Source organism: Musca vetustissima, unplaced genomic scaffold, assembly GCF_032173495.1.
Source record: "Musca vetustissima isolate MV318-11 ecotype Yass unplaced genomic scaffold, APGP_CSIRO_Mvet_v1 utg2339, whole genome shotgun sequence".
Classification (NCBI taxonomy): domain Eukaryota; kingdom Metazoa; phylum Arthropoda; class Insecta; order Diptera; family Muscidae; genus Musca; species Musca vetustissima.
The window spans coordinates 110,264-138,236 of NW_026874020.1; the positions used below are offsets into that span (position 1 = coordinate 110,264).

General features: G+C 35.9%; 2 protein-coding genes across 2 annotated transcripts; one reads left to right on the top strand and one right to left on the bottom strand.

Moving 5' to 3' along the window:
• Nucleotides 1–2,213: 2,213 nt before the first annotated feature.
• Nucleotides 2,214–17,565, top strand: LOC133330106 (cyclin-dependent kinase 4). The gene is made up of 5 exons (XM_061538580.1): nt 2,214–2,431; nt 14,203–14,338; nt 14,404–14,732; nt 14,880–15,015; nt 17,442–17,565. Exons 1-5 carry the CDS (start codon nt 2,214–2,216, stop codon nt 17,523–17,525), a joined length of 903 nt encoding a protein of 300 aa, XP_061394564.1. The 3' UTR covers nt 17,526–17,565.
• Nucleotides 11,027–22,941, bottom strand: LOC133330074 (dolichol kinase-like). The gene is made up of 5 exons (XM_061538546.1): nt 22,900–22,941; nt 22,642–22,821; nt 22,085–22,574; nt 21,787–22,023; nt 11,027–11,044 (listed from the first exon to the last, which is right to left on the bottom strand). The coding sequence occupies exons 1-4, from the start codon at nt 22,933–22,935 to the stop codon at nt 21,806–21,808; spliced, it is 924 nt and encodes a 307-aa protein (XP_061394530.1). The 5' UTR covers nt 22,936–22,941; the 3' UTR covers nt 11,027–11,044; nt 21,787–21,805.
• Between the last annotated feature and the right edge of the window lie 5,032 nt (nt 22,942–27,973).

Genomic DNA, 27,973 nt, shown 5'->3' on the forward strand with positions numbered 1-27,973 from the left:
ATATTATATGTTGTTCTTGGTCGACGTGCATGAATTTCATTTTTCAATTTACAAACAACTCGAATTTTCCTACTAATATTTTACATATTGCGGTCCTACATGGAACTTCACATCGACCCCAATACGTTAGTTTAAACCAGTAAGGAAAGTAGTAAAGTCGGACGGGGCCGACTATATGATACCCTTCACCACTATGGGTATATTAAACAGGACTATTAGCATGAAATTGGATGAAATAAAATATGTGATATTTATCTAAATGTTCTACCTAGATATATCCATAAAGTATGTAAATCGACTTCAAACAAATATAAATAGGTCATCCGTTGGGCTATGTCTGTAGAAAACGCAACTACGTAATTCTATGCTCAATTTTGTAAGTTGTGCAAAATTTGATGTCAATCTGACTAACATGAGAAGTTTGATGCCCAATTTACTTGAAACCGGGGGAAAATATATATGGAAGCTCTATCCAAATATTAAGCGATTTGAAACAAACTTGTCACAGGTTAGGTTGTTCTAATTTTGGGAAAGTTTTGTTACTATCAGCCTATTGGTTCCTTGGTGCGTCAATTACTTAAAATCAATCTATAATAAAAGGGAGCTATATTTAAATCTGGACCGATTTTCTCGAAACTTGGCAGACATCACTCTAGGCTCAATTCAGTACGTTATGCCAAATTTCGTGCAAATCGAAGGATATATAGGGACTTTGGTGCACCATTTACATGAAATCGGACGAAACTATATATGGCAGCTTTATCTTAATGTGGACCGATTTTCACGAAACTTGGCAGACATAATTCTAGGCTCAATTTAGTACGTTATGCCAAATTTGGTGCAAATCGAAGGATATATAGGGATTTTGGTGCACCATTTACATGAAATCGGACGAAACTATATATGGCAGCTATATCTAAATCTGGACCGAAATTCGTAGTATACAGCGGTCGGAGCACTAAAAATCGTAGTGTACCGCGGTCGGAACACTAAAAAGTCGTAGCGTACCGCGGTCGCAACACTAAAAATCGTAGTGTTACATTTGCCGGAACACTAAAAATCGTAGTGTTCCACTGGCCGGAACACACACTACTTTAGTTTAGTGAACTATGGCCGCAAAATTTTTATCATTATTGTAGGGAATACCATCTATTGAAATTTTTTTAAATATGTAATGTGTCATATTTTTGTAATTTTATATCCTTGATCATTTGTATTAGAGCTTATTAAAATTATATGAATTTAATTAAGTGGCGCCATCTATGTGTCAGATATCTTCTTTATTAGCTAACTCTAGAGGGAGTCACTATAGATGGCCTGTAGTGGGAATATGTATAGATTATGACATTATAAATTGGCATTTTTAATGTCCTGCAAATAGTTCGAACTTTGATGACTTTCGGGACTTTCTTTAGGAATCATATCAACCTATGTATTTGGTTCTAATTTTTCTAGAATCACCTAGGTTAACGGTTATTATTAAAAGTCATAGCCAGTCATGATCCTCATAATTCATTTTTTTATCACCAGTTCTTGTTGTTGTTATTGTTTACTCTATTTAGTTTTTATTTATTTATTGTTTCAAACCAAAAAAAAACTTAAAACTGCATCGTCAACATAGCTATATAGACAAAACACAAACAAACATATGCACATATGTAGATAATGATACAACGACGTCGTTGAGAATCATAATGAATTATTGAGACCTGCCTCTGCTCAGCTGCTGTTGACGTCGTTTTGTTGTCAGTGTTTTGTTTTATTTATTTTTTTTTTTTTTTAAATATGTATGCAATTGTTTGTGACATTGACCTCTTTTGTTATTGCTGTTAATGTTTTCATTTTCCTTCTACTTCTGCTCGCTCTCTTTTTCATGTTCTTATTATTGTTTATATTTTTGCTGTTGTTGTTATTAATTTTTTAGCGTATATTTAATTTCTATTTATTTTTTTCATTTATTTATTTCAATACCTTCCTCATCTGGTCATTGCCTGACTGGTCAACACATCACCTGAACACATCAACTATGGACCTGATCAATGCTGTGACGATGACGTTACTCCTTCTTCATACGCCATGCGTGCACAATTTGTTTATATTATTATGGAAATATTTGTTTATTTGAATTGTGTTGATGGGATTCCATAACCACAACAATATCCGCCACTACTTCGACCTGCCACCATCATCTACACCCACCTGTTGCGCCGTCAATGTTGTTCCACATCAAACCAAACAATCAAACCGTCATACCAATCAAATCAGGCGCCTATGGCACCGTTTATAGAGCACGAGATAATCTAACTGGTCGCATTGTGGCTATTAAAAAAGTTCGCATTCCATTGACAGATAATGGAGTGCCAATGTCAACGTTGCGTGAAATTGCTCTGCTCAAACAATTGAATGCCTCCGATCATCCGAATATTGTCAAGTAAGTATGAATGGAACATACTGAGTGGAATTTAAGTAGTATAAGGATCTTGGAAAATAAGAGAGACGAGATGGAGGAGACTTTAAGGGGGCCTATAGGGGTGAAGCAAACTTTTATAGACCGGAGGGAGATAACTCCCTCGACCTCAGAAGGAAGTCTTTGTTGGCGACCTCTAGAGGAGTTTTTGTACACGAACCTTGGAGGGTGTTATTATAAACAGGCTCCAGTGGAGCCTCATTATTAGCTATAGTGCTAGAGGGAGTTGGGAGTTTTATAGACGAACTGAATGTATTCTGCGTAGAAGATATGGTTGAAGTACTAAAGAAAGTTGTAATTATGAAAGAGTTTTTTCTGCTAGCTGGAGGGTTGTTAATGGTTCCTGTATAGAAAAGATTTAGCTGAAGAGAGTTTTTATAGTTGTGGGAGTCTTTATAGATGAGCTGAATGTCTTTAAACCCTCCCATTAAAAGTCTGAAGAGCTGGAAGTAGTGAGATGAGAATTTTAAAGAGGAAATTTCAGCTGTGACTATAAATATGTCAGGGTCCCAAAAAAGTTAAAGTTGAGTTATAAACTTACTGCATTTTCTTATTGCCTTAGGATGGGCACTGAAAAGCGTTTTTTTTTTTACATTTCGCCCCTTACATTTCACGCCTTAGCATAGGCACTGAAAAACGTTTTTTAATTTGTACACCTTAGTATAGGGGAGACTGGGGCACCTTCGGCATCGGGGCATCTTCGGCAATCGCGTTTTCGATATGAAGCTCTCACCGTACATCACTAGTTTCGATACATAGGTATCGAATATCGAAATAAATAACTGACACAAAGTTTGAAATTTCTAGCTAATAAACTTATTTAGATACATGGGTTTTTATATTTTTATAGATGTTTCTGTAATATTTCAATTCTACTTCGTAAGTATTTCGCGTATAAAACTTTTTAAATTTTTAAGACAATATTATTAAAAAGTGGTTAACTACGATGTGTATTATTATAGAAATGTTTAAAAATATAATGTTTTTAAAAACTGATCAAAAAAAAATGAAAAAAAAACTATAAAAAGTACATTCGGCATTTTAAAGTGGGGCACATTCGGCCATATACAGATTGTGCAATATTATTTCCTTAAAATGTTTTTGAGTTTGTCTTTAAAACTAATCCTTTAATATGGTCCGAAATTGCATATATAAGATCAAACGTACTTGTATTGTCGAAAATGCGATAGAAAACCCTTATTTCTGATGTTGTGTGCGAGCTTGAGATGTAAACGTACGCCGTTAGAAAATAAAGCCCTATAATTCAAACATTGTGTGGCGTATTAAAACCAAATAGAGTCTTTAGAGGATCAGAATTTCAACCAGACTGATAGCGATGACAATTACCCGGCTATGGCTATGGTGCCGAATGTGCCTTATCAAATGCCGAAGCTACCCCGGGTTGGTGCACATTCGGCGAATTTGACTTTTTTTACAAAACTGTAAAATTTTTTAACTAATACTATTTTTTTATATCTTTTTGGTACTATTTTTTATAATTAAGTGTCTGAGGACAATAATCAGCCATAAAGTTGTTATATATGTTGAATAAGTACTGAGATATAGAGCTCTAAAAAAAAGTGCCGAAGGTGCCCCAGCATAGAATCACTTTCTGAGTCGATTTACGCCTGTCCGTCCGTCTGACAATGTTAAATTGTAAACAATGTACAGGTCGCATTATGATCCGAATTGGATGAAATTTGGCATAAGTCACTTATTTTTCCCAAGGACGAACCCTATTGAAATTGAGAAAAATCGGTTCAGATTTAGATATAGCTCCCATATATATTTTTGTCCGATTTATGGTAAATTGTGTTCGTATATATCTTTCGATTTGAACGAAATTTGGTACAGCGTACTGAATTTGTTTAAGAATGACGTGTGTTAAGTTTCCTGAAAATCGGTCCAGATATAGATATAGCTCCCATATATAATTTCGTCCGATTTAATGTAAATGGTACACCAAGTCCCTGTATATCGTTTGATTTTCACGAAATTTGGCATAACGTTATGAATTAGGTCTAGAATGGTGTGTGTTGAGTTTCCTGAATATCGGTCCAGATTTGGATGTAGCTCCCATATATATTTTTGTTCGATTTAATGTAAGTGGTGCACCAAAGTCTATATATATCTGTCGATTTGCACGAAATTTGGTATAGTCTATATATTTTCGTCCGATTTTATGTAAATAGTATATTTACATAATATTTTTAAAAATCCATGCCTTAGGATAGGCATTAAAAAAATATATTTAAAAATCCACGCCTTAGGATATGCATAAAAAATATATTTAAAAATCCATGCCTTAGGATAGGCATTCAAAAAATATATTTAAAAATTCACGCCTTTAGATATGCATAAAAAATATATTTTTCAAATCCATACTTTAGGATAGGCATTCAAAAAATATATTTAAAAATCCACGCCTTAGGATAGCCATTCAAAACATATTTTTTTAAAATCCATGCCTTTAGATAGGTACTGAATTAATGCCTTTAAAAATCCACGCCTTAGGAAAGGCATTAAAAAATATGTTTAAAAAGATATGCCTTAGAAAGGGATTAAAAAAATATTCTTTAAAATCCGCGCCTTAGGATAGGCACTGAATAATTGTTTTTAAAAATCCGCGACTTAGGATAGGCATTAAAAAAAATATTTTTATAAATTCACGCCTTAGAGTAGACACTGAAAAGATGTTTTAAAAAATTCACGCCTTAGAGTAAACACTGAAAAATGTTTTTAAAAAGCCACGCCTTAGTACAGGAATTGACAATCTGAAAGCAGGAGCCATAAGGCGACATTTTAAGACCTGTTTCTGAAGGGAGTATATAAAGACGCGGAAGCTGCAGACGATTATTTATAGATCATAAACTATGTCTTTATTGAGAAATAAAACCTTTAATCATTGACTACATATTTTATTCGATTCATAACAACATCTACACATTGTTGTAATCAGGAAATTCTAATGAATGAATTGATATACGCCTGACATCAGTCAAAACATGTTGCAGTCATTCAAGAAAATCAAATTTGTCAAATCAGCAGAAAAAAACTCACACACACACTCACAATGTTTATTGTTACTATGAATGATTACAATTATATACAATTGACAAGGTAATACAAATAAAAATGGATTAAGGGATTTTTACAAACATATTCTCAGCATCTCATTATCATCAATCAAAAACAATGCAATCCATGATATGTTTGACAGCTGACATAGGTAAATAGGTTGCTATAAAAACACACACACACACTATAGTTAATTAAATAAATATTAGACTTGGTTTTTTGAGAAGTCTTCTTCCTTTACACATTCCAATGTACTCGGCATGATTGCCAATCTACTCGATTATTTCGGGCCGATAATTGCCCTTTTTTATTTGAAAAATTGTTCCCATTATAAAAAAATAACATGTGTAAACTGTGCTACTAAGAGTCATTGTACTTATTTATCCCTTGATAAACACTTTCTCTTTTCAGAACGAGAAGGCGTACACAGTTTGTTTTCTTGCAAACTATAATTAAAAGTAATAATAATTAGGGTTTATAATAGCAAGCTAGTTTATACTGCAAACAAAAATGGAAAAACGCATGCGCACAATTTCAACAACAAAAAAAACACAACATGCTGCAGCAAAAATGTTGTAATTGATGATGATAGGGCTAATGCACTGGCTGGCTGACTGCATGCATTGCTGACACTCAAACATACATAGACGATGTGTGAGAATGTAAACAAAAGCGTTGAGAGAGAGAGGCCGCGTTAATTCCATAATTATGGCATTCGTATATAAAAACTTCTTCAAGTACTCAAGATATGGCTTGTTGTTGATTCATACACCATGCGAAAAGGGGAACCATGCCAAAAGCAACAACAAAAAGAATATTTGTAATGCCACTTACATTCTGTACTTGCATGTTGGTTTTATTGTTGTTGTTTTTGGCAGTAATGCTGATGACGATAACAACACCAACAAAAATTTTTCATTTCAATTTGCAATTTTAACGGCTTTTGATGACGCTGTAACGCGAGATCATCATCATGCGTCATGCAACAACATCAAACCACAAACATTTTTTTGCTCTCTTAGTAATACTCTCTTCTTTTTCTGACTGCTGTTCTTGAAATTCTTGATTGCATTTTCCTCTAGATTGCAGTTGCATTTATGGCTAGATGTTGTTGACATGGCATTCACTAGCTTAGCCAGCTGGTTGGATAGGTATGTCTGCTACCATCTCCCACATAGACAATTCCGCTGTGTGAGGTAACCACACAAAACTAACCACTTGATTTCCAGCTATATAGCTGTTCTTTATATTATTCTTCTTTTTTCAAACGGCACAGTTAGTTTGGGATGGTAGGTATATTCATTTTTAGCATACGGTATGTAACATAATGTACATTTTATATGTGGGTCCATGCCAGTTATAAAAATTAAAAACCAGATCTTATGCTAAGCACCCAAATTTGTTTTAAATCTACGCCTGGAAATATGCTTTTAAAATATCTTTAACCCTTTAAGCCCTGAATTTTTTTTTCCGTAATCATAGAACTATTTTCTGTTCACAGATTTAATGCAACTATTCTAGATAGGATATGGACAAAATGTAACATAGCTACATCCTTGCATTCGGGAGATATAGTACAATCTTTCTGAAAAATAAAAGCCCAATATTAAGAAAACCAAATGCAAAATTGACGAAAAATTCGTTGTAAATTATTCTCTATATTCTGTTTTACAAGAACCAAAATTAATTCTGATGGCAGAGTTCCTAAATTTCGAATACGAATCGATTTAAGGGAACCCCACCCATTCTCGATTTTAATTTTTCAAGATTTTCAATGGGCTGGTAAATCAATACCAATGCTTGTTAAGGTTTGTAACTTTGCACATATATATATGAAGATTTAAAATAGAAGAAAAATAATTTACAAACAAATTTTGTTATTGTTTTGTTGTTGTTTTTTGTAATTAAAGAAAAGTCCTTATTTTTGTTGGCGGGCATGATAACTCCTCACTGGAACATCGGAATCCGAAAATTCCAACGGTGTTAGAAAGAGTACATGTCTGGCTCTCGTATGAATTTTCGCTTATTGACTTCGCTCTAAAATTAACAAAATGGTGGACCTTTGAAAAAATATTTTTGGAAAATCGCCGATTTTTTACCAAAAACCAAGTTAAAAAATAAGGAAGATCTTTACCGATTGGCTTTATCCTAGTTCATACGAGAGCTATACACTCCCAGAGAAACGTTGCAAAATTTGGAACCGATTGGATTATTAGTTTTTGAGTTATCGTGCCCGCCATTCGCAAAAAAATGTTTAGAGAAAAACGCGTTTAAAGTTTGAGAAGCCCTTCACCCGTCACTTGATGCTGACACAATAAATCGGCTATATCTTCAAGAGTTCTTGAGATTTTCACTTGAAATTTTGTAGAGACATTCTTTAATCAGTGTAGATTCGAATTATATCAACAAAAAACAAAAATAATTTGGACTGTATACACAAATTAGCAAAAAAATGTTTAGAGAAAAACGCGTTTAAAGTTTGAGAAGCCCTTCACCCGTCACTTGATGCTGACACAATAAATCGGCTATATCTTCAAGAGTTCTTGAGATTTTCACTTGAAATTTTGTGAGACATTCTTTAACTGTATACACAACTAAATAATTTGTACTGTATACACAAACATTTTTGCCCTCTTCTCCATAATGAAAAGCTCATAACTTTACCAAAGTTTTGAATTTTTTAATTTTTCTTTCATTATGTGTTGTCCATAATCAGGTCTAGACGTATGATACCCAAAGAATATATATCTACTAGCTGTATATTAAGTATAAGCTTTACAACATTTGGTTGCATGTGGGCAACATTGGGCCACAAAGGGTTAAAAAGCAACTCCTTAGGATATGTAATGAATATTTTTAAGCCCTACGCCTAAGCATACTGATAAAATTTTTTAAACTTCCAGTCCTCAGGATATGCTACAGAAAATATTTTAAAAAATTCACACCTTAGGATATGCGATATGAAAATGTTGTGCACGGGAAAAATTAAAAAATCCACGCCTTATGATAGGCGATATGAAAATGTTGTGCACGGGAAAAATTAAGAAATCCAAGCCTTATGATAGGCACTGAATGAAAAATATGTTTTTAAAAATACAAGCCTTAGGTTAGGCACAGAAAACAAGTTTTTAAAAATCCTCGCCTTAATATAGACACTGAAAGATGATTTAAAAAATCCACGCCCTAATATAGGCATTGAACAAATGTTTTAAAAAATCTACTCCTTAGGATAGGCATCAAAGAAATGTTTTTAAAAATCCAAATCCTTAAAATAGGCAATGGAGAAATGTTTTTTTTAATTTTCGTCTTAGAATAGTAAATGGAAAAATCCACGACTTGGACAGGCAATGGAAAAATGTTTTAAAAAATGCATGTCTTAATAGGCACTGAAAAAATATTTTAAAAAATCCTCACCTTAATATAGGCACTGTTAAAAAATCATTAGCGTAGATAGGCACTGGAAACCATTTTTAAAAATCCACTGAAAAATGTTTTAAAAAGTCCACGCCTTAAAATAGGCAAATGTTTTAAAAAATTCACGCCTTAATATAGGCACTAAAAAACATGTTTGAAAACCCACGCCTTAATATAGGCACTGGAAATTTTTTAAAAAAAAATGCACGCCTAAGAATAGGCACTGGAATTTTTTTTTAAATGCACGCCTAAGAATAGGCACTGGAAAAACAGTTTTTAAAATTCACGCCTAAGAATATGCCCTGGTAAAACAGTTTTTAAAATTCACGCCTAAGAATATGCCCTGGAAAATTAGTTTTAAAAATCCACGCCTCAGCATATGCAATGAAAATTTCTTTTGAAAAATCCACGCCAACGAATAGGCACTCTAGAAATTGTTTTGAAAATCCACGCCTAAGAATAGGCACTGGAAAAATTGTTTTAAAAATCCATGCCTAAGAATGGGCACTGGAAAAATTGTTTTAAAAATCCACGACTACGAATAGGCACTGCAAAAATTGTTTTAAAAATTATAAAATTAACCCACATACGAATAGTGACGGTAATAATTACTTTAAAAATTCAAAGACATTACTGCCGCATGTGAGCTGTTAGATTCGATATAGCATGAACGCCTAGACGAAAAATAGGTTTGTTCTCGTTAGATGTTCAACAATTTGGCAATCGCTCAAAAAAGGTTCTTGCCTTCTTGGGGCAAAGAGTGGGTGATTTTTTTTTAAGAGAAACAATTATGCATATTATTTCTTCAACATCCAAGAAACTGGAAAGCAAAAATTACTGCCACTTCTGCGGGAATATTCGGCTAAAATCTTTAAAATATCAAATATACGGTTCCATATTGACCCATTTTTCAAACGAATCGCTTGTAATCCGAGTGGTCAAACCCCTAAAAAGTGCAATCCATTATGATGGGGGTCTATGTATTTTGTTAGAGCTCACATATAGCGTAAAACCTTCTTTTAATATTCCCCCAAATGTTTTCACTCGATAATACATTTGATAAATTTTAAAAGTTCCCCACATAGCGCCGTGAAGGGTATATATCACGATCCGGCAGATCCGAACTTTACTTGTTGGCTGTTTGTTTTGCTTTGTTTTTTTTTATAACCCTTGTGACTACAAATCCAAAGTAGAGGCGACGGCATAGCGGCGCCGTAAATGCTGATAAGTCACGCTGCAGCGATTTTTTGTTCGACTTACTTCATATACTGACAGGCAGTCAGGCAGGCTATAGCTGCCTGACTTGCTGTTGTACGTATTGTGAGCACAAGCCGGTGCAGCAGCAGTCACTACTGTTTGAAGCTCCCCTCCCCGGGCCGTATAGAATAAAGATCAATTGCTAACGTATGTACGTTGTCGTCGTTAACGTCTGAGAATATTTGGAACGTTGAGGGGGGATATAGGGAAATGTTTGAAATAGAATTTGCCAAGACAGAAAAGAACAAAAAAACACGAGAGTGAGAGCAACACCGCCACAATATTGCAAATCACGTTCTTCTTTGGCAATCGGCAACTGTGATTTTGCAATTAGACGCCGCGGTACTCGCCTTTTAGGGGTTTTTGAATTTTTTGCTTCTTCGTGATTTCGGTTTTTGAAGCAAACGAAAAAAGAGTACTGCACTGCTACATGTATGTTGTGTGGGGGATTAGCAGCGTGTAAAGTGGTTTTTGAATTGTTTGTGCAAATAGGAGAATTGCCCAAATTTGGCTGTGGTGTATTCAAACACACATACCCTCACACATACGCAAACAAATGGGGAGGTAATCTCTCTTAAACTGTAAATCAAAAAAAAAAAAAAATACAAAACAAAAAGAATTGATTTTTTAAGGCACCACGAACCATACTCAACATGGATAGACCCCAAGTCGTTGGTGGTGAAAGATGTTTTACTCAACAAAAGTCCAATGGTGAAACAAATTGGGTATTCAATTGGCATGATTTTGTTGACCTAGGACAAAATAAATTGATTGTATTATTTATGTATTTTTTAAATAAATCTATTTTCAATTTTATTTTTCTCTACACTGCTGGCAACAGACCTTCCATCCACAGATCATCCACAACCCTTCATGATTACTTTTTTAAACATTTTTATTTGTTATCATAAATTTGCCACATAACCAAGCGCCATCACATTTTTTCCGGGAAACAAATACTTAAAACACTTGGCCTCTACCACATCCCCTTTCCCCTTTTAAAATAGTTTTGTTGTTATCAGCAAAAAAAATATTTGCAAAATCAGCAACATTGTTGCTATTTCTTTTTATTATTTAATAACAAAATCCAAGACAATAATCAGACGGCGGCTCCACACAGCCCCATACCTTTACCACAGTCATTCAAATGACAACAACAGCAGCAACAACTAAAATATCTGACTGGTCGTGTCTGCTGCCTACCTACCTTCCTGCTTCGTTGTGCAAATCATATGAACAATCAGCTGTTTTGTTCTTATCATAATTTGTGCAAGTATTGGTTGTTAATTTATTTTATTTACTCCTCCAACATTTGCTTCACTCCCCCTTTTCGACACATCATCAGACTGTTATTCTTCGTTAAGCAAAACAATTGGTTATCGTGTTCACAATACACATCCACAACAAACAAAGTCAAACATGTATTGTTGTGTTTATTTATATTTCGAAAAGAGGAGAATTTGCACACATTTGTCATGCCCCACAATACATGCATTGTATTGTTTTTTATTGTTTTCCCATTTCATTATTATGAAGGTCGATTTGCTGTCTCGCTCTATGTTCTCTGTCTCCCACTGACTCGGAGATGAAACCAAGTTTGCCTCTACTTTGCAAATTTGAACATTTCCTTGTTCTCTTGTATTTTCACTCATTCTCTCGCTTGCTTTTACTCTTTGCATTTTCTCAATTGATCAGTGTTTGAGTTATTATTGTTGTTTGCACTCAACCAAACGTGGCTCGGTCTCTTTCTCTCTCTCTCTTTGTTTTCTATATAATGTTGCGAGTGAACACTTGTTAAGAGTGGCGCTAGCAACAGTTGTCATTGATTTTGGCAGCATCGTTTTTATTGTTTTGTTTGGCATTATCTTTGTTGCAAAACAAAACAAAGTAAAACGTTAAATAGTTTTTTTTAATAGTTTAAAAAAATAATAACAAATTGATTAGATTAAACCAGTAAGGAACGTGGTAAAAACGGACGGGCCGACTATATGATATCCTTTTGGGTATATTCAAGAGATGCATCCTAAAATACATCGCATTTTTGAAGTGTCATTGACATGAAATAGGACTAAATTAAATATGTGATCTATGTCTATATATGAACCGACTTAACCTTACGATCAATAACCGGGTACATTTGTACCATTTTATACCCTCCACCATAGTATGGAGGGTATATTAAGTTTGTTTTCCGTTTATAATTCATCGAAATAATCAGTTCTGGCCCTATAATGTATATATTATCTTGATCAGCGTAAAATGACGCTGTGACGATGTCTTTTATAATCACTCTAGCCTCCAAAAAAATGAGATACATCACCAAAATTTAGCAATGAGTTGTCTTTTGTTTAGACATAGCCACCACGTAAGGGTACCCCCAAGTCTCTGGGGTTCTTGAGAGCGCTATTCAAGCGAATTGATAGAAATTTGGTATCATGAGTTCTTATTGGGTACCAAATGTCTCCACTAAAAATTATAAATATCGGTCCAAATTTAATGGTAGCACCCCTATAATGGTACCCCTAATTTTCGGTATTTTGGGGTTCTTGAGCGCGTTTTTCAACCGAATTCGCTAAACTTTGGTACAATGGGTTCTTATTGGCTACATTATTCCGCACACATGTCCTCGGTAACCTATGCCAAATTCAATTTCATTATCGTAGATTTAGAGTCGTTTTTGTTTAATATTCTAGGCTCAATTAAATACCTTAACTTAATACATAATTGGCTATACTAACTTAAGAACGTTATGCAAAATTTGATGGTAATCGAACAAACATGAAGAGTTTGGGAGACGAAAATTTAAATCTGAACCAATATTATCCAAACTTACCAGACGTTATTGTAGAACCATTTCGATGCGTTGGTATAATGTTATGTCAATCGGGCAGACGTTAAGGTTACCCTAACATTAGTAGGTTGTGCAAAATGTTGTGCCAATCGACCTAAATTTGACTCCTTGGTGCACCATTTGCTTAAAATCGGACGAAAATATGTATGGGTCTATATCTAAATCTGAACCGATTTTCAGGAAACTTGACACACATCAGTCTAGACTTAATTTATTACGGTATGCCAAATTTCGTGCAAGTCGGAAGATATATAGGGACTTTGGTGCACCATTTACATTACATCGAACGAAAATATATATGGGAGCTTCGTTTAAATCTGACCCGTGTTTCAGGAAACGTAACATACATCATTCAAGATACAATTTCGTGCAAATCGAAAGACATATAGGGCCTTTGGTGCATCATTTACATAAAATCGGTTGAAAATAAATATATATGGGAGTTATATCAAAATCTGAACCGATTCTCATAAAATTTAACACACACTATTCTAGACTCAATTCAGTACGCTGTGCCAAATTGCAAATCTAAAGATATATAGGAACTTTGGTGCACTATTTAGAATAAAATCAGAATAGGTTTCGTCCTTGGGGCAAATAAATGATTTGTGTCAAATTTGATCTTATTCGGATAATAAATGTGACCTGCACTTTGTTTACAATTTAACATGTACAGATGGACGGACAGGCGGACATCCTTAGGAAAAAAATTAAAACCTGGCCGATGCTTGATTTTTAGAGCAAAATTTTATATTAATAGAAAATTCTTAATCAAATTTCAAATTAAAATAAAATTCTGTCCGCAGTGGTGGTAGTCTTTAAGAAATTTATTTGAATTCTCATAGAGTAGCAAATGTTCCTACCAAAAATTATATATATTTGTCTACGTTTTAAGATAGCCCCTGAACTATTACAGGTATTTTAAATGGGCTCCTCATGTTGTAAGGTGTTAAAGGTTTCACCACTAAAACCTATAAAATTTACGTGTTCTTGTTTTGGAATAGCCCCAATTTTGAAATTTTTGCTCTGATCTCTAAGTCCAATATAGTAAAATTTTCCTATCGATTTATTTTTAATTGACCATTTTTTATTACTATTTTTTCTGTATTTTCTAATCGTTATTTTTTATTTCCAGACTCTTCGAAGTATGTCAATTCCTGGAACGTGAAGGTCAACTAATGGTCCTCTTAGTATTTGAACATTTGGAACAAGATCTTTCAGATTTAATAGAGCGATTACCAAAATCTGGTATGCCACCCACAACAATACAGGTACGTAATTATTTTCCAAAACTAAAAAAGAAAACATTTATTAATTTCATTCGTTTTTATTTCAGCGCCTTTCACGTGAACTATTAACCGGCGTCGACTTTCTTCACTCACATCGCATTATTCACCGTGATTTAAAACCACAAAATCTGCTAATTTCCTCGCAAGGACATTTAAAAATTGCCGATTTCGGTTTGGCCAAAACATATGATTTTGAAATGAAATTAACATCGGTTGTTGTGACGCTGTGGTATCGGGCGCCTGAAGTTCTATTGGCCCAAACATATAACAGTTCCGTTGATATCTGGAGTTCAGCATGCATTATTGCCGAAATGTTTTCACGTAAAGCTCTATTCCCTGGCACATCAGAAGCAAATCAATTGGATCGAATATTTGAGTGAGTGAAAATCATGTATTCTTATTTGAAATTGTAATAACATCTATGATTTAAATCAAAAACACTCTAATCGACTGTTCTATTTACAATTTAATGGAACTATTCTTTTGTGATAATACATTTTAATATTTTATTTACTTTTTATAGATTAACAGGACGTCCAACAGCCCAACAATGGCCAAGAACGATATCGTTATCACGAGAACATTTTCCTGCGCGGCATCCCAAACAACCGAGGGATTTATGTCCTAATCTTTGTGAATATGCAAATGATCTGCTGGCAGTAAGTATTTTATTATTTTTTTAATATATTTTTTTTATTTTCCAAGAATATGTTCCAAAATATTCACAGCGTTTCTATAGAAGACCTTCTGGTTCTCAATATGAACTTTCTTGCCTTCTATATGAAGACCTTCTGGTCTTCTATATGAAGACATTCTGTACTTCTATATGAAGACATTCTGGACTTCTATATGAAGATCTGCTGGTGTCCTATATGAAGGCCTTCCGATCTTTTATAAAAAGATCTTCTGGTCTTCTATGAGAAGACTTTTGGTATTCTAAGTGAAGACCTTCTGGTCTTCTATTTGAAGACTTTCTGGTCTTCTGTATGAAGACCTTCCGGTCTTCTATGCGAAGACCTTCTGCTCTTCTATATGAAGATCTTCTGGACTTCTATGGGAAGATCTCCTGGTTTTCTATAGGTAGACCTTGTGGACTTATATAGGTAGTCCTTGTGATCCTCCTGAAGAACCTTGTAATAGTTCCTGGAGAACTTCTGGATGAATTTGAAGTTCCTGTTATTTAGAAGGAATTCCTTATGCGTAATGAGTGTCAGTCCCGTCCGATAAACTGATTGCATAAATTAACCGCCCCCCGGTAACTCTTCTTGTCAGGTGAAGACTTTCTGGTCTTCTATATGAAGACCTCCTGGTCTTCTATATGAAGACATCCTGGTCTTCTATATGAAGACCGCCTGGTCTTCTATGCGAAGACCATCTGATCTTCTATATGAAGACCTTCTGCACTTCTATGGGAAGATCTCCTGGTTTTCTATAGGTAGACCTTGTGGACTTATATAGGTAGTCCTTGTGATCCTCCTGAAGAACCTTGTAATAGTTCCTGGAGAACTTCTGGATGAATTTGAAGTTCCCGTTATTTAGAAGGAATTCCTTATGCGTAATTGAGTGTCAGTCCCGTCCGATAAACTGGTTGCAGAAATTAACCGCTCCCCGGTAACTCTTCTTGTCAGAGATCTCTTTGACGTTGGCTCGTTTTTTGGTTCCCGGTTTTGGTGATTCATTCATCTTTACGATTGGAAACTCATCAGCCCCAGTATCCACTTCGACGGTCAACTGCCTCAGGGGTCTCAAGACTCCACTACAGGACGGGAAGATGGAGTTTGGGTCTTCTCCCTCGCCAGGGTTTACGTCCCAACTCATCATCTGAGAGGATTCACCTAGTTAGACACTGTAGTGCTAATCACAGTAGTATCCATGACATATTTCTCGTCTGTCAAGGGTGAGTCGTCCCAGGCGGAAGGAGCCATTTTCCTTGATAAGGTTGAGGAGGAGGTGTGGTTTGAGACAAGAGACCGTCCCGTTGGTCGTCATGGGTCATGAGGGTTGAATGGGTTCTGCCCTTGTAGAGTACGAGAATGAGGGTGCCAAGCCAGCGACACCTGCTTCAGTCGAAAAATCATATTTTTATTATTAGTTTTAAAAGAGGTTGGTATTAAAACTCGTCTCCATATAACATTGATTTTGTGAGGATTTGAGGTCGGTCATGGCATAGCCTCTTACCATGGCAAGAACTCGGCAACTAAGCCTGAAAAAACTTGTTGAGGCGTCCAGGTATCAACAAGACTCCGTTCAAATGCAGTTGGGACCCTGACTGCAAACCGTTAACACTGATGGGCACGAGGTCGCCTAACACCCCAACGTTAGCGAGGTCACTTGGGAAGGTAGTGACCTAAGACCTTGGAATTGGATATTTGGATGCGCCATTCTCGCCTCGTCAGTTCTGGGATCATAGGCCCTCGGTCATTTCCTTCGAGACTCTCACCCAGGAAACCGCTGATTGTCCACCACTGTTTATTTGATATTCACAGCTATCCAAAGAATATTTTTGGGCTTCCCACTATCCGCAACCTGTGGACGCGTCCGTTAGCATTCAGCTCTGCTCCCCGTAGGCGGAAGAATAATAGAATAGATGCATATGGAAGATCTCTCGATCGATTAGTAAAAACCCATCGGTATTCCCTAAATAGAACTAGACCCACTGGTCTTCTGTAGAACGAGGTTTGATCTTTAATAGGAAGATCTGACCATCACAGATGTTTGTATGAAGACTCGTTAGTCTTCTAGAAGAGGACCCAGTTATCACCCATTAGAAGGCCCACTGGTCTTCTAAAAAAGGAAGAGCAACCAATATTGTATAAGACAATCTTGTGAGCAACTATAACAAGTCCTCCTGGTCTTCTAAGAGAATGCCCACTTTAGGGAAGAAAGAATAGCCACTATAATAGGAATACATTCATCTTCTAGAAGAAGTCCTTGATTTTAATGGTATATTATAAGACAATGTGGTATTTTTAAAAAGAACTACTTTCAAGCCTACCTATAAATAGTCTTACCTATTGTCATTTAATAAATAATACTCGTATTAATAAATTTATTTATATATTGTTTTCTCTTTTTCTCTTTTTAGCAAATGCTGTCGTATGATTTACGTTTACGACCCTCAGCATTGGCCTGTCTAGAGCATGAATATTTTCAGCAGGAACCTTTGTAAAAAATTATTTATTTATTATTTTCTTTTTTGTTTAGTTTATCTTAAGATTTTTTTTATAAGTTCAAATATTATTTAATAATTAGTTTTAGAATTATGCCACTACCTTAGAATAAAAAAACAAAGAAACAAAAATATATAACTGTAACACTACCAGCTAACAAAACAATTCCTTAATGCATTTCAAATTTGTTCTATGTAACAAAAACAAAAATAAACAAGTGTTCATTTTTTTATTATATTATTTCACTATGTCTGTATTTATGTAATTTTGTTGTTATTAAGAAAATTTATACGGTTTATTGGTAGTCAAAGGATATCTATAGTAGATAAACATTGGCATAAAAATTGTAAAATGGCTTTTGTTTATAGATTTTCTATAAATAAATAAAAAAAAACTACACTTAAACCAAACCTAAACTTTGACTTCAATAAAAAAGAATTCCGTTTTTTAAGCTGCCTAAAAATAGCTGCCAAGAAATTCAGTGTTTCGAAAAAGCCAGTGTTTCTTCTTTTTATTATTATTTGTTCATTGTAGTACCTAAATATGTATGTAAATACAATAGTTTATAAGCATATACATAGGAATGTATAATTGCTTAGTGCAGCAATATCATTTATTGTATTGTCCTACCGTATGTATATTTATTGAATAATCTGTTTATAAATTGTCAAGCCTCGTCATTTGTAGTTGTAAAAACGCATTGTACGCATTTAGTTTTAAGTTTTTTTTATTCTTTTATTAAAAAGAAATTTACATATATAGCATTTTCTTATATGCATACTACATATTTTCATATGAATGTGTTTACATGCACTCAAAAACATAAAAGGCATTTGTTTACTTATATATATATCCTCATATCATTTTGCTGCATTTAAAAATAAAATGTTTATAAAAAATTACGTCTTACATTGTCTTTTAATTTTTTATTTAAAGTGTGTGAGTCTATATGATATCGGGTCAAATGGATTGACTCGATTCGACAGTAAACAAGGTGCAGTGTGCATTAAAACAGGCCGGGAGATATTCTGCGTCGTGTTTAATGCGAATTGTTGTTGCAGTTTTTACTGCTGTGTATTTTCGTTTGGTCAATCTGCAGGAGTAAAGGAAGGTGAGTCAAAATCTTAACAAAGCTCAGGATCTTGGAGATGGGGTTAGTTAATGAGAAAGTGAGTTTGTCAGGGCAATTGAAGAGGTAAAGATTGTCATATTTATCATTACCACATTTTGAGCTCCAATTGTGCCAAAACCACTCTGGTATGTTGTTGTTGTAGCAGGCTTATTGTTTTTACATAATGGGCTGAGGTGACAAACGTTGGCCGAGTAAGTCTCGGGTCGTTTAGGATCGTATACCCCTCTGTCGTGGAACTCTAGTATGTCTCGGTAGCTGCTGTTATCAGAGGCAGACGTTCTCCGACTTTTCTCCGGCATTCATCTTGTATTGCTTCCTCAACTGCTTCAAGTTGAATATAGTCCAATCCTTTTTGATAGGTCTATTGTTCGATGATTACGGGTGGTAATTATGGATCCATCGACTTGCTCCTGTAAATTGTCGATGGGTCAGCTATTCGTCATCTCGAACAGATTAGTTTGAAAAATGTGGTACAGTTGGAAAAAGTAAGCAGATTCTATATTGTAAGACTTTCAGTCGATTGATCCGAAAAAAGAATTCAGTCTGCGTTCTTGAGTGTTATTTTTCCTCGCTATTTCTATATCAATTAAGCAGATAGTTTCATAGACAAGTATTGCTCGTTATAGCAATTTTATATGCCTATTATGTTTCGTTCTGACAGGTCTGAATACATCTCCATTGCGTAGCAATAACATTCGCAGACCATACTGGTACCGCACAGCCGGCCACAGACCGATCAATCGCTTTATAAGATGTCAAAAAGGTTTCCTTATCTGCATCCCAAGTGCTGCCGGCGAGGGACTTGAGGACCTGTGCTCTTTTTCAATTCATTGCAGATATCTTTGCGGAGAATGCTTTCGAATGTGGCCCCTTTTGGTAATAGTTGCTGGTCGAAACTTTATGCACCTGAATCTGCACATTCAATGGTATTTTAATCTCCGCACTCGATGTGGTGGCCAACATTTCGAAGAAGGCTGCAATATTAGCCAGATAGGTGTTCAATCTCGCACATATGTCCTCAACGATAGGACCCGACCTGATGATCATACAATCATCTGCTTCGCACCTGTTCGCAGTTATCCAATATACCGATTGAGGGATCTGTACAACCTCCTATTGGCTATTTCATTGGCAAACTCCTTACGAGCTACCGCGAGGTAGTCGGTAACAGGTGATCAAAAGAACCTGGATGCAGGCTTTCAAAAACAATCTGGCCAGAATTCTCCCGCCATAGAACTACTTCACTGCTGTCTCATAGTAACAGGGAGATAAAAATCATTTTCAAATGGGACAGGAAAGAAGTGAATGAGGAGGAGTTGAAAACTGTTGAATATATATTCTGTAGGTGTCCATCGCTAAATAGCAGAAGTCACAGACAGTTTGGCAAATATAAAATTGTTGAGCACAATGGATAAATGTCTCTGAGTGAATGGTTGCAAATGGCAGCCGTACATGCTTCAATCTAACCTATCACCTGCATACGTAAACAGCTACGGTGATATGACCCACCTTTGGGGAACTCCCTTATTCACTCTATGGGGCTTGAACTTCTTATTCTTCTGTGAACCCGCAACTACATAGATTTCTCTAATACTATGGAGGAGTAATGGCTCAAGAGTCTATCCTACTAGTGATAAAAGTGAGATGGGGTGTATGGTTCACTTTTGCTGCCTCCTTGCTTGGGATTAGTACCTGGCGCACCTTCCCCATTTTCCACGTTTCGCGGCTGTCGACAAATAGAGGACTTTAATGAAGTACTCAACTTCCCTCTCTTCCACCTGTTTTAGCAATACCATAGATATTCCGCCAGGACCCAACGCTTTAGATAACTTTGCGCTACGGATAACCCATACAAAATCATCTATTGTCAACTGTGATGGTACCTTCTCGACAGAAAGAGATCTTATACGACATAGTACTTCACGCCCAACAAGGTCTTCGGTATATGTTTCTATCTAAGAGGTTTCGGATTTGATCTAATTTTTATTCAATTCGCTTCAGATTGAATTTACAAGATTTTGAATTATTGACTCTTTGTGGGGGAGATACCAGAAGGAGTGGGCCAATGGGTCCCATATTCGGACTTGATCTAGGCTTGGTATACATAAAAGGTTGTGTAAAGTTTGGTTCAAATCGGACATTCCATTTGCCTAATAGTGAATTTATAAATATTGAACATTTACACCCTTTGTGGGGAAAGGGGCCACAAGGAGTGGAATAATGGATCTAACATTCGGACTTGATCTATGTTGTGTAAAGATTGGTTCATATCGGACATTCCATTCGCCTAATAGTGAATTTATAAATATTGAACTTTTATACCCTTTGTGGGGGAGGTATTAGAAGGAGAAGACAAATGGGTCCCATCTTAGGACTTGATCCTGACTTGGTGAAGATAATAGGTCGTGCAAAGTTTGATTCAAATCGGATAGTTCGTTCATAGGATATTATAAAATTTGGGCTATAAAACCAAATTTAAGATGAGACACATTTTTGTCGTATACTCTAATTATCCATAAGGCTGAAGGTATTAAAATGTCATTAATTTTATAGATAGTTCCACATAGTATACTTCTGCACCAGTTTTCTCTTAGAATATACAATTTTGAATATCCATTTGGAAATCTGATGCTGGCAACTCTCCAAGCATTGAATGTCAACTTGGTCACACTTAAATACTATTAGCTCCATCTATAGGAAGAATAATGTCCATAGTTAAGACATTGCCATTCATTTACTCATTTACTTATTCGAACCAAGAGACACATTCACCTTCATTCGAACCTTTACAACACAGTCGGGCGAAGCACCGCACGCGTGCACTCTCCCGAGAGTAAGTATCACTATTCTCTCACACACATTCAACTGAACCAATTGAAAAACCATTGACACACACACAAGGACAAGTGCGTGAGAACAGAATTTTTTATGCTCTGCCCGTGCCTGCTTTACAATTAAAAAAAATATGTGTGTATGTATGTATATTTTTTATTACATATAAACAATATGTATTTACTTTTTAATTTAGTCAATAAAATCAGTACTTATGGTATAACTTATCCTAAGGGAGCAAATTGCCTGTCGCCTCTTGGAAGGAATGTTATGTTTTCTATTTTTCTCGAGAAAACAAAAAAATGACAAATTACGCTAACATAAACTTATAATTATATAAAAAACTAAGGGTAATACTAAATTATCTATTTGATCAGTACGGGCTTCTACAAGAGCTGAAATTAATGTGGCCACAATAATGATAAGCCATTGCAATGCATTCAATTGCACAAATTCCATTAAATTGAAAATAATAATGGGTAGCAGGACATAAAGGGTAAAGGCAACGGTACCCTCAATGGAACGGGAACTATCTGGAAAATATATATATTTTGTTATTAAATTAGGAATTACAAATAAGACGGTACGACTTACTTCTCCATTTATGACGACCATATTTCGAACCAATAACACTGGCTGCTGTATCACCAAAACCAATTGTCAAGATACCCGAGAGTAGAGGTAACAATTTAACATTCAGTCCATGTTCATTGGTATTACAGGGGCAGGGCATTATCCAAAGGGGTAGAGAACAACCGATTAATAAACACATCGGTGTAAATGCTATAATACCAGCATCTTTTTCATCGGCAAATGAATGAAAAGCTTTTTCTAAAATTTCTCCCAAAGGTGGCATTTTCAGTATTCGGAGTAAATCGAAAATTGTTATTAATGCCATGGCCACACCGGAGGCAATATATAGAAAGGCACATTCATATAGTAGGCCCGGTATATAGACAAGTACCATAAAAATGTGAAACAGTTTTCGTACACTAGTCGTTGCATGTTGAGCATTACGAAGTTGCCAGCAGACCACAGCCACTGTGGCAATAACCAGGGCCACATAAAATAAAATAATGTAGAGCTAAAAAAGGGAAATGCAAAATATATGTAGCTATACTTTTAAACCATTTTGTATTTACGGATCTTACCCTCATTTGATCCCTAAAAATAAATTCAAATACAGCAATAACTGGTAGGGGTTTTGTGACTGGTGCCAATGTGGCTGCAGCCACAAATGTCATCATAATGGGATAGAATATAAATGGTTTACGCAGAAATTGACAAGCTAACAGTGAGCTGCACACCAACAAAAGCCAAAGTAAGGCAAACTAGAAGAAGAAGAAAAGAAAAACAAAATTATTTGAAATAAAATATTGAATTTTATTTCCATTCACCTCCTAACTTACCATCATAATAGTTCCCAAAGTTTGCATTTCATTCATACTTTCCTTAGCTGGCTCATGCAGCACTAAATGATAACCCATTATCAGAGTATTCATGACAAATAGAAAGATACCCTGTGTCAATATGGAAGCTTCACCATAGGTGAAACTTTTTGGTAAATCACGCATAACCTGTATATAACATCGCTGAAAGAGTACATCGATGAATAGCGTCCATGCAAATGCCAGCCACCAATTCATACCGAGACCATATCGAAATATACATGTTCCACCCACAAAGGGTATAAAAACTATCATCCATTTGTAGAGTTTTGCTTGCAAGGCAAGATAAATGAAGAAGCTAATATTTTGTATACAAATTGTAAGGGCGGTTAATGTAATTAGCTTATATTGTTGTGGCATATCCGAGCATCTCTGTGGATCGTGTACATTTGTCCAATATGTAACGACCAAGGAGAGGGGTAGCAGACAGCTCAGCCAATAGCCAGGTGAGGCACCGGGTCTGAAATAGAGATAAAATGAAAAATATGGTCGGGTTTCATTAAAACGCGAATTAAGTTCTTAAAATGTAGAACAAAGACTAAAAAGACGTTACTATTATTTGGAATTAACAAAGCTACCATGGTAAGCAGTCAAATTAAAAATAAACGAAACAGATTGATAGAATGCTGGAAAGCAGAATTATCAACTGATCCTTAGGAGAGAGTTCCGTGAGGAAATCTGTCAACAGAGGCACACCACAAGGAGGAGTATTATCTCCTCTTCTGTGGCTTCTGGTGATATATGAGATACTGCTGAATTTCGACCATCTTAAAATAAAGGTTGTAGCCTATGCCGATGATGTAGTCTTGCTGGTTGGTGGGAAATTTCTAATTTCGCTCTAAGAAAGGACTGATAGCACTCTACTCTTGCAAGAACTCCATATGGTTGCCTTGTATGATGGCAGGGGGTCAACAAAAATATACTGCTGACAAAATTCAGTACAGCGATGGGCTTCGATCCTGACTACCGGAGCGCTAAGAAGCACACTACTGGACATTCTGATTAAATGCCCTGAGGCTCCGAGAAACGGGTGCCTGGAAATCGCAGAACTATGGTCACACTAGTATCCTCAACATAACGCCAGGTTGCGATTTCTTGAGGAGAAATACTAACATTAGTGACTATGTTCCCTCTCATATAAACGTAACAATCTTTGTAGCGTTTTTCAAGCAGAAATCCTTGCAATCACGAAAGCGGCCGAGATAGTTAAAACACTTACTGCCGATAATACGAGACCGGTGACTATATATGTCGATAGTCAGGCGGCCCTCAACGCTTCAAAGTCGTGCACTATAAACTCAAAAGCAGTTCTTGATTGCAGGTCTGCTCTGCATAATATACGACGGATAGTTAATTTATGCTGGGTTCCAGGACAGCCTTATGGCTAATTAGGGTAAGAGGCAAACATGTGCCTCATCGAAATTTTGGTTTTAGACCCGATCTTTCTTTGGACCAAATCCGTTTCAGGCAATTCGGAGTCGATTTACAAATGGCCGACCGCCTGTCTGGTCGGCTGGTGCGCACGATAACTTTCAAAGGGAGTAATCGATTTCATCTAAACTTTCTACATCGTAATATTTCTTCCAAACTTAGATCAAGTTCGAAGATGGGAAATATCGGTCCACTGCTTCTTGTACCTCCCCAACAAAATGGTCAAAATTGTGTTAAAAATTAATTACATGCGAACAGACTATCGGATTTTAACGAAACTTTGTACAAACTATTACCTTTACCAAACCTAGATCAAGTAGGAAAATGGGACCCATTGATGCACTCTTTCTTTCAAAATTTTCAATATTCATAAATCCAATATCCGGCTAATGGAATGCCTGATTTGAACCCAACTTTGTACAACCTATTATCTTTACCAAGCCTAGATCAAATTTGAAGACGGGACCCGTCGGTCCTCTCCTTCTGATACCTCCCCCACAGAGGTTCAATATTCTATAAACTTATACATTAAATTTGAAACGACATTAAATCTAAAATCTCTTTGATAAAAACATATACCCAATATAAAGCGAATAATAAATATGTGTGTAATTCCGAAGACCTCCGCAAACCATAGTCTGAGGTATATATCTGTCGGCAACATCGACTGACACTTATGAAAGTCATGTATTGGAATACTACAAAGCAATGCTCCAAAACAATGTTTCCCGGAATACAGTAACAGGTATATTTTTTATGTTTTTTAGTAAGAAGAGTATACTATCTATGAGATAATTTATAATTTGAGATAATCTGTCTGTTTAACGGAAACATATAACTCAGGCCCTTAAGATAAACCCGACTAGTCAGTTATATTCTATTGACAATTAAACGTATCAGTGCTTTTAATCTTATACTAAGAACTAGACGAATTTCGAAGAATGTAAAAAGAAAAAAATATTGTATGGCCAACATTAATTTGATATTTTAGCACACAATTTTTATAGAATGGGGGTCAAAAGATATCTCCTAATGTTTATTAACATTGATAACAGGGTAAGACATGCCGATTAGAATTTTCTTAGCATTCCCTAACAACAACATAAGGTAGGATATAATACTACCATCGAATTGTTTTAATAATATTAAAATCAAAATGATTAACAATATATCCGGCTATTGTTTTAAAAATAGTGTGTCTTGTGTTACCAACGGTTGTTAAAAATCCCCTCTTATCGCACAATTACGTCTGAATATTGACTATTTTAAGAAATGCCGGCCTCTGAATGAACTTTGTACAAATTTATGACTCGTCATCAGTGCTACCTTATCAGTTTGTCAATAGTAAACTAATAATTATTCCGGTGAATTGTTATGGGCCCATTTTATCATTGCCTTATAGGAATGAGACACGTATAGCGCCGCCATTCAAACTATTCACATTTAATGTCAAAGTATAAATGAAAAAATATGTATAATCCATACAATAAATATCTCCTTACCTTGGTACAATATCTGTATTCCTTTGACGTCCAACGCCACACATATGGGCGTGGACTTTTTTCAGCTGGGTATCTTCATCGCTGCTACTGAATTCGGAGCTGTAACCACTGTTGTTATTGTCACTGCGATTCCGCATTGTAGTTAATTTAATTAATGCATTCAATTGTCCAATTTACATTAAATTGTCCAAGTTAATTTCGATGACACCGAGGATTATTCTGTTACAATGCGCCTTCGTTTGATTCAAGTGTGTTAAATACCACTCCTTGGCGTCTTCTTTAAACTTCTTTTTATGTTGCAATCCTGACCGAGTTTCATACAGGTTTTCGGATGTTTTTGTTTATTTATTTGCTTAAACCGAACTAACAAAAAAATGTTCCGAATGCTCTGAGTAAGAACGGCTAAAAAAGTCAGCTGTTGTGGAATCAACATCTGTTAGTGAAACAGCTGATGTCTTTGCTGAACGCCGTAGTTTTTGAACTAAATGACGTCGCCGATGAAATGCGTTAATTTAGAGCTGGATGTTGTGAAACGTTATACACATAAATTCAAAAGTAAAAAAAAAAACAATACAAAATGGAGGTACCGTTAATGGAAGCCACACCAAAACATAGAACAATATTGATAATTTTTGGTAGGAAGATTTGCTACCTTATGGGAACCCAAAATAACAAATTACAGCCAATGAAGTTTAAAAACGTGCCCAAAATGCCAAATAAAGGGGGTACTGTTATATGAGGACTACCACAAACGGCGAGGTAGTCGGTAACAGATGGTCGAGAGAACCTGGTTGCTGAATCTCGAAAGCTATCTGCCCTGAATTCTCTCGCCGAAGAACTTCTTCGCTGTTGTCACATAATAAGCGATTGTAATTAACAACCGTACATCCCTAACCTAACCTACACTCGTAAGACTGTGGTTCATTGTGTTCATCTTTAAAGGTTAATAAAGAGGACCAAGAGCGACTTGTACTAAATTTGGTGCAATTTAAATTTTGTGAAACAGATGAAGCTGGAATCCTGAAATTTGAAATTAACATTGCCGTCGGAGTGTAGGATAGCGATATGTAGGTAGTTTTGGAAATATGTACATATGTGCACGAAAAGTACTAAATGGTACTATATTTGGTACAATTTGGATTTTGGTTGAACCGATAGAGCTGGAATCTTGAAATTTTGATTTAGGGATTCATTCTTATGTAGATGACTGTTATCTACTAGTTATGATTCCAACAGTTAGTTCTATCTCTTCTTAAACCAACAAATCTTTACAATGGTGCAGATTTATTAGCACGACTTTTAGGCACTGCACTGCATTTGGGCGCCTTTGCATGGACGGAAGTGAATCTGCGCCAATCCTTCAGAAATGCATTTCCTGATGTGTCGATGGATTATTTCGAGGCCAGTTCACCGTTCTTCAAACAAATTAAGCTTTCGCCAGCCATGTGATGGCAGATGTTATTGTGGACACCATAAATCTCTATCTCGCGCGCGATCTTATGAAGAGGTGCAGCTTTTTTACCCCTCCAGACCCTTCATTTACTGCCTTCATAGTTTGTTACCTTGGAACCCTCTATCTAAACCGAAGCAGTTGAATATCGGCCTCGTCCTTCGTTGATTCACTAATTCGCCGATGGGATGTACTTTGACAATATGTGGTTATCCAGTTGTCTCCTCAACACATTTATCTTCGTTGAGGATGACACTAGGAAGTTTCTAGCTTAGGACAATAGCAATCTGTCTGTGAGAGTGCCAAGGCAGGAACCAATATCAACCGAAGAAAACCCCGTAGAGTTAAACAGGGAGTTTCCCAGGGTGGAGTGATTTCTCCAGAACTGTTTAATCTCTACCATTCCATTATTCCACGCCATCCGGAGGACATAGAAATCGTTACATATGAAGATCATTGTACGATCATGGAGTCGGGTCCAATTCTTAAGGACATATGTGTGAGGCTGAACGCCTATCTCGTCGAAGTAAAAACTTTTTTTAAAGCGAGGATGTCGTCAGCCACATTATTCACCACATGGACTGCGGTGATGAGAATGCCGTTGAATGTGCAGGTCGAGGGGCATACAATTCCGACCACCAACTACCCCAAA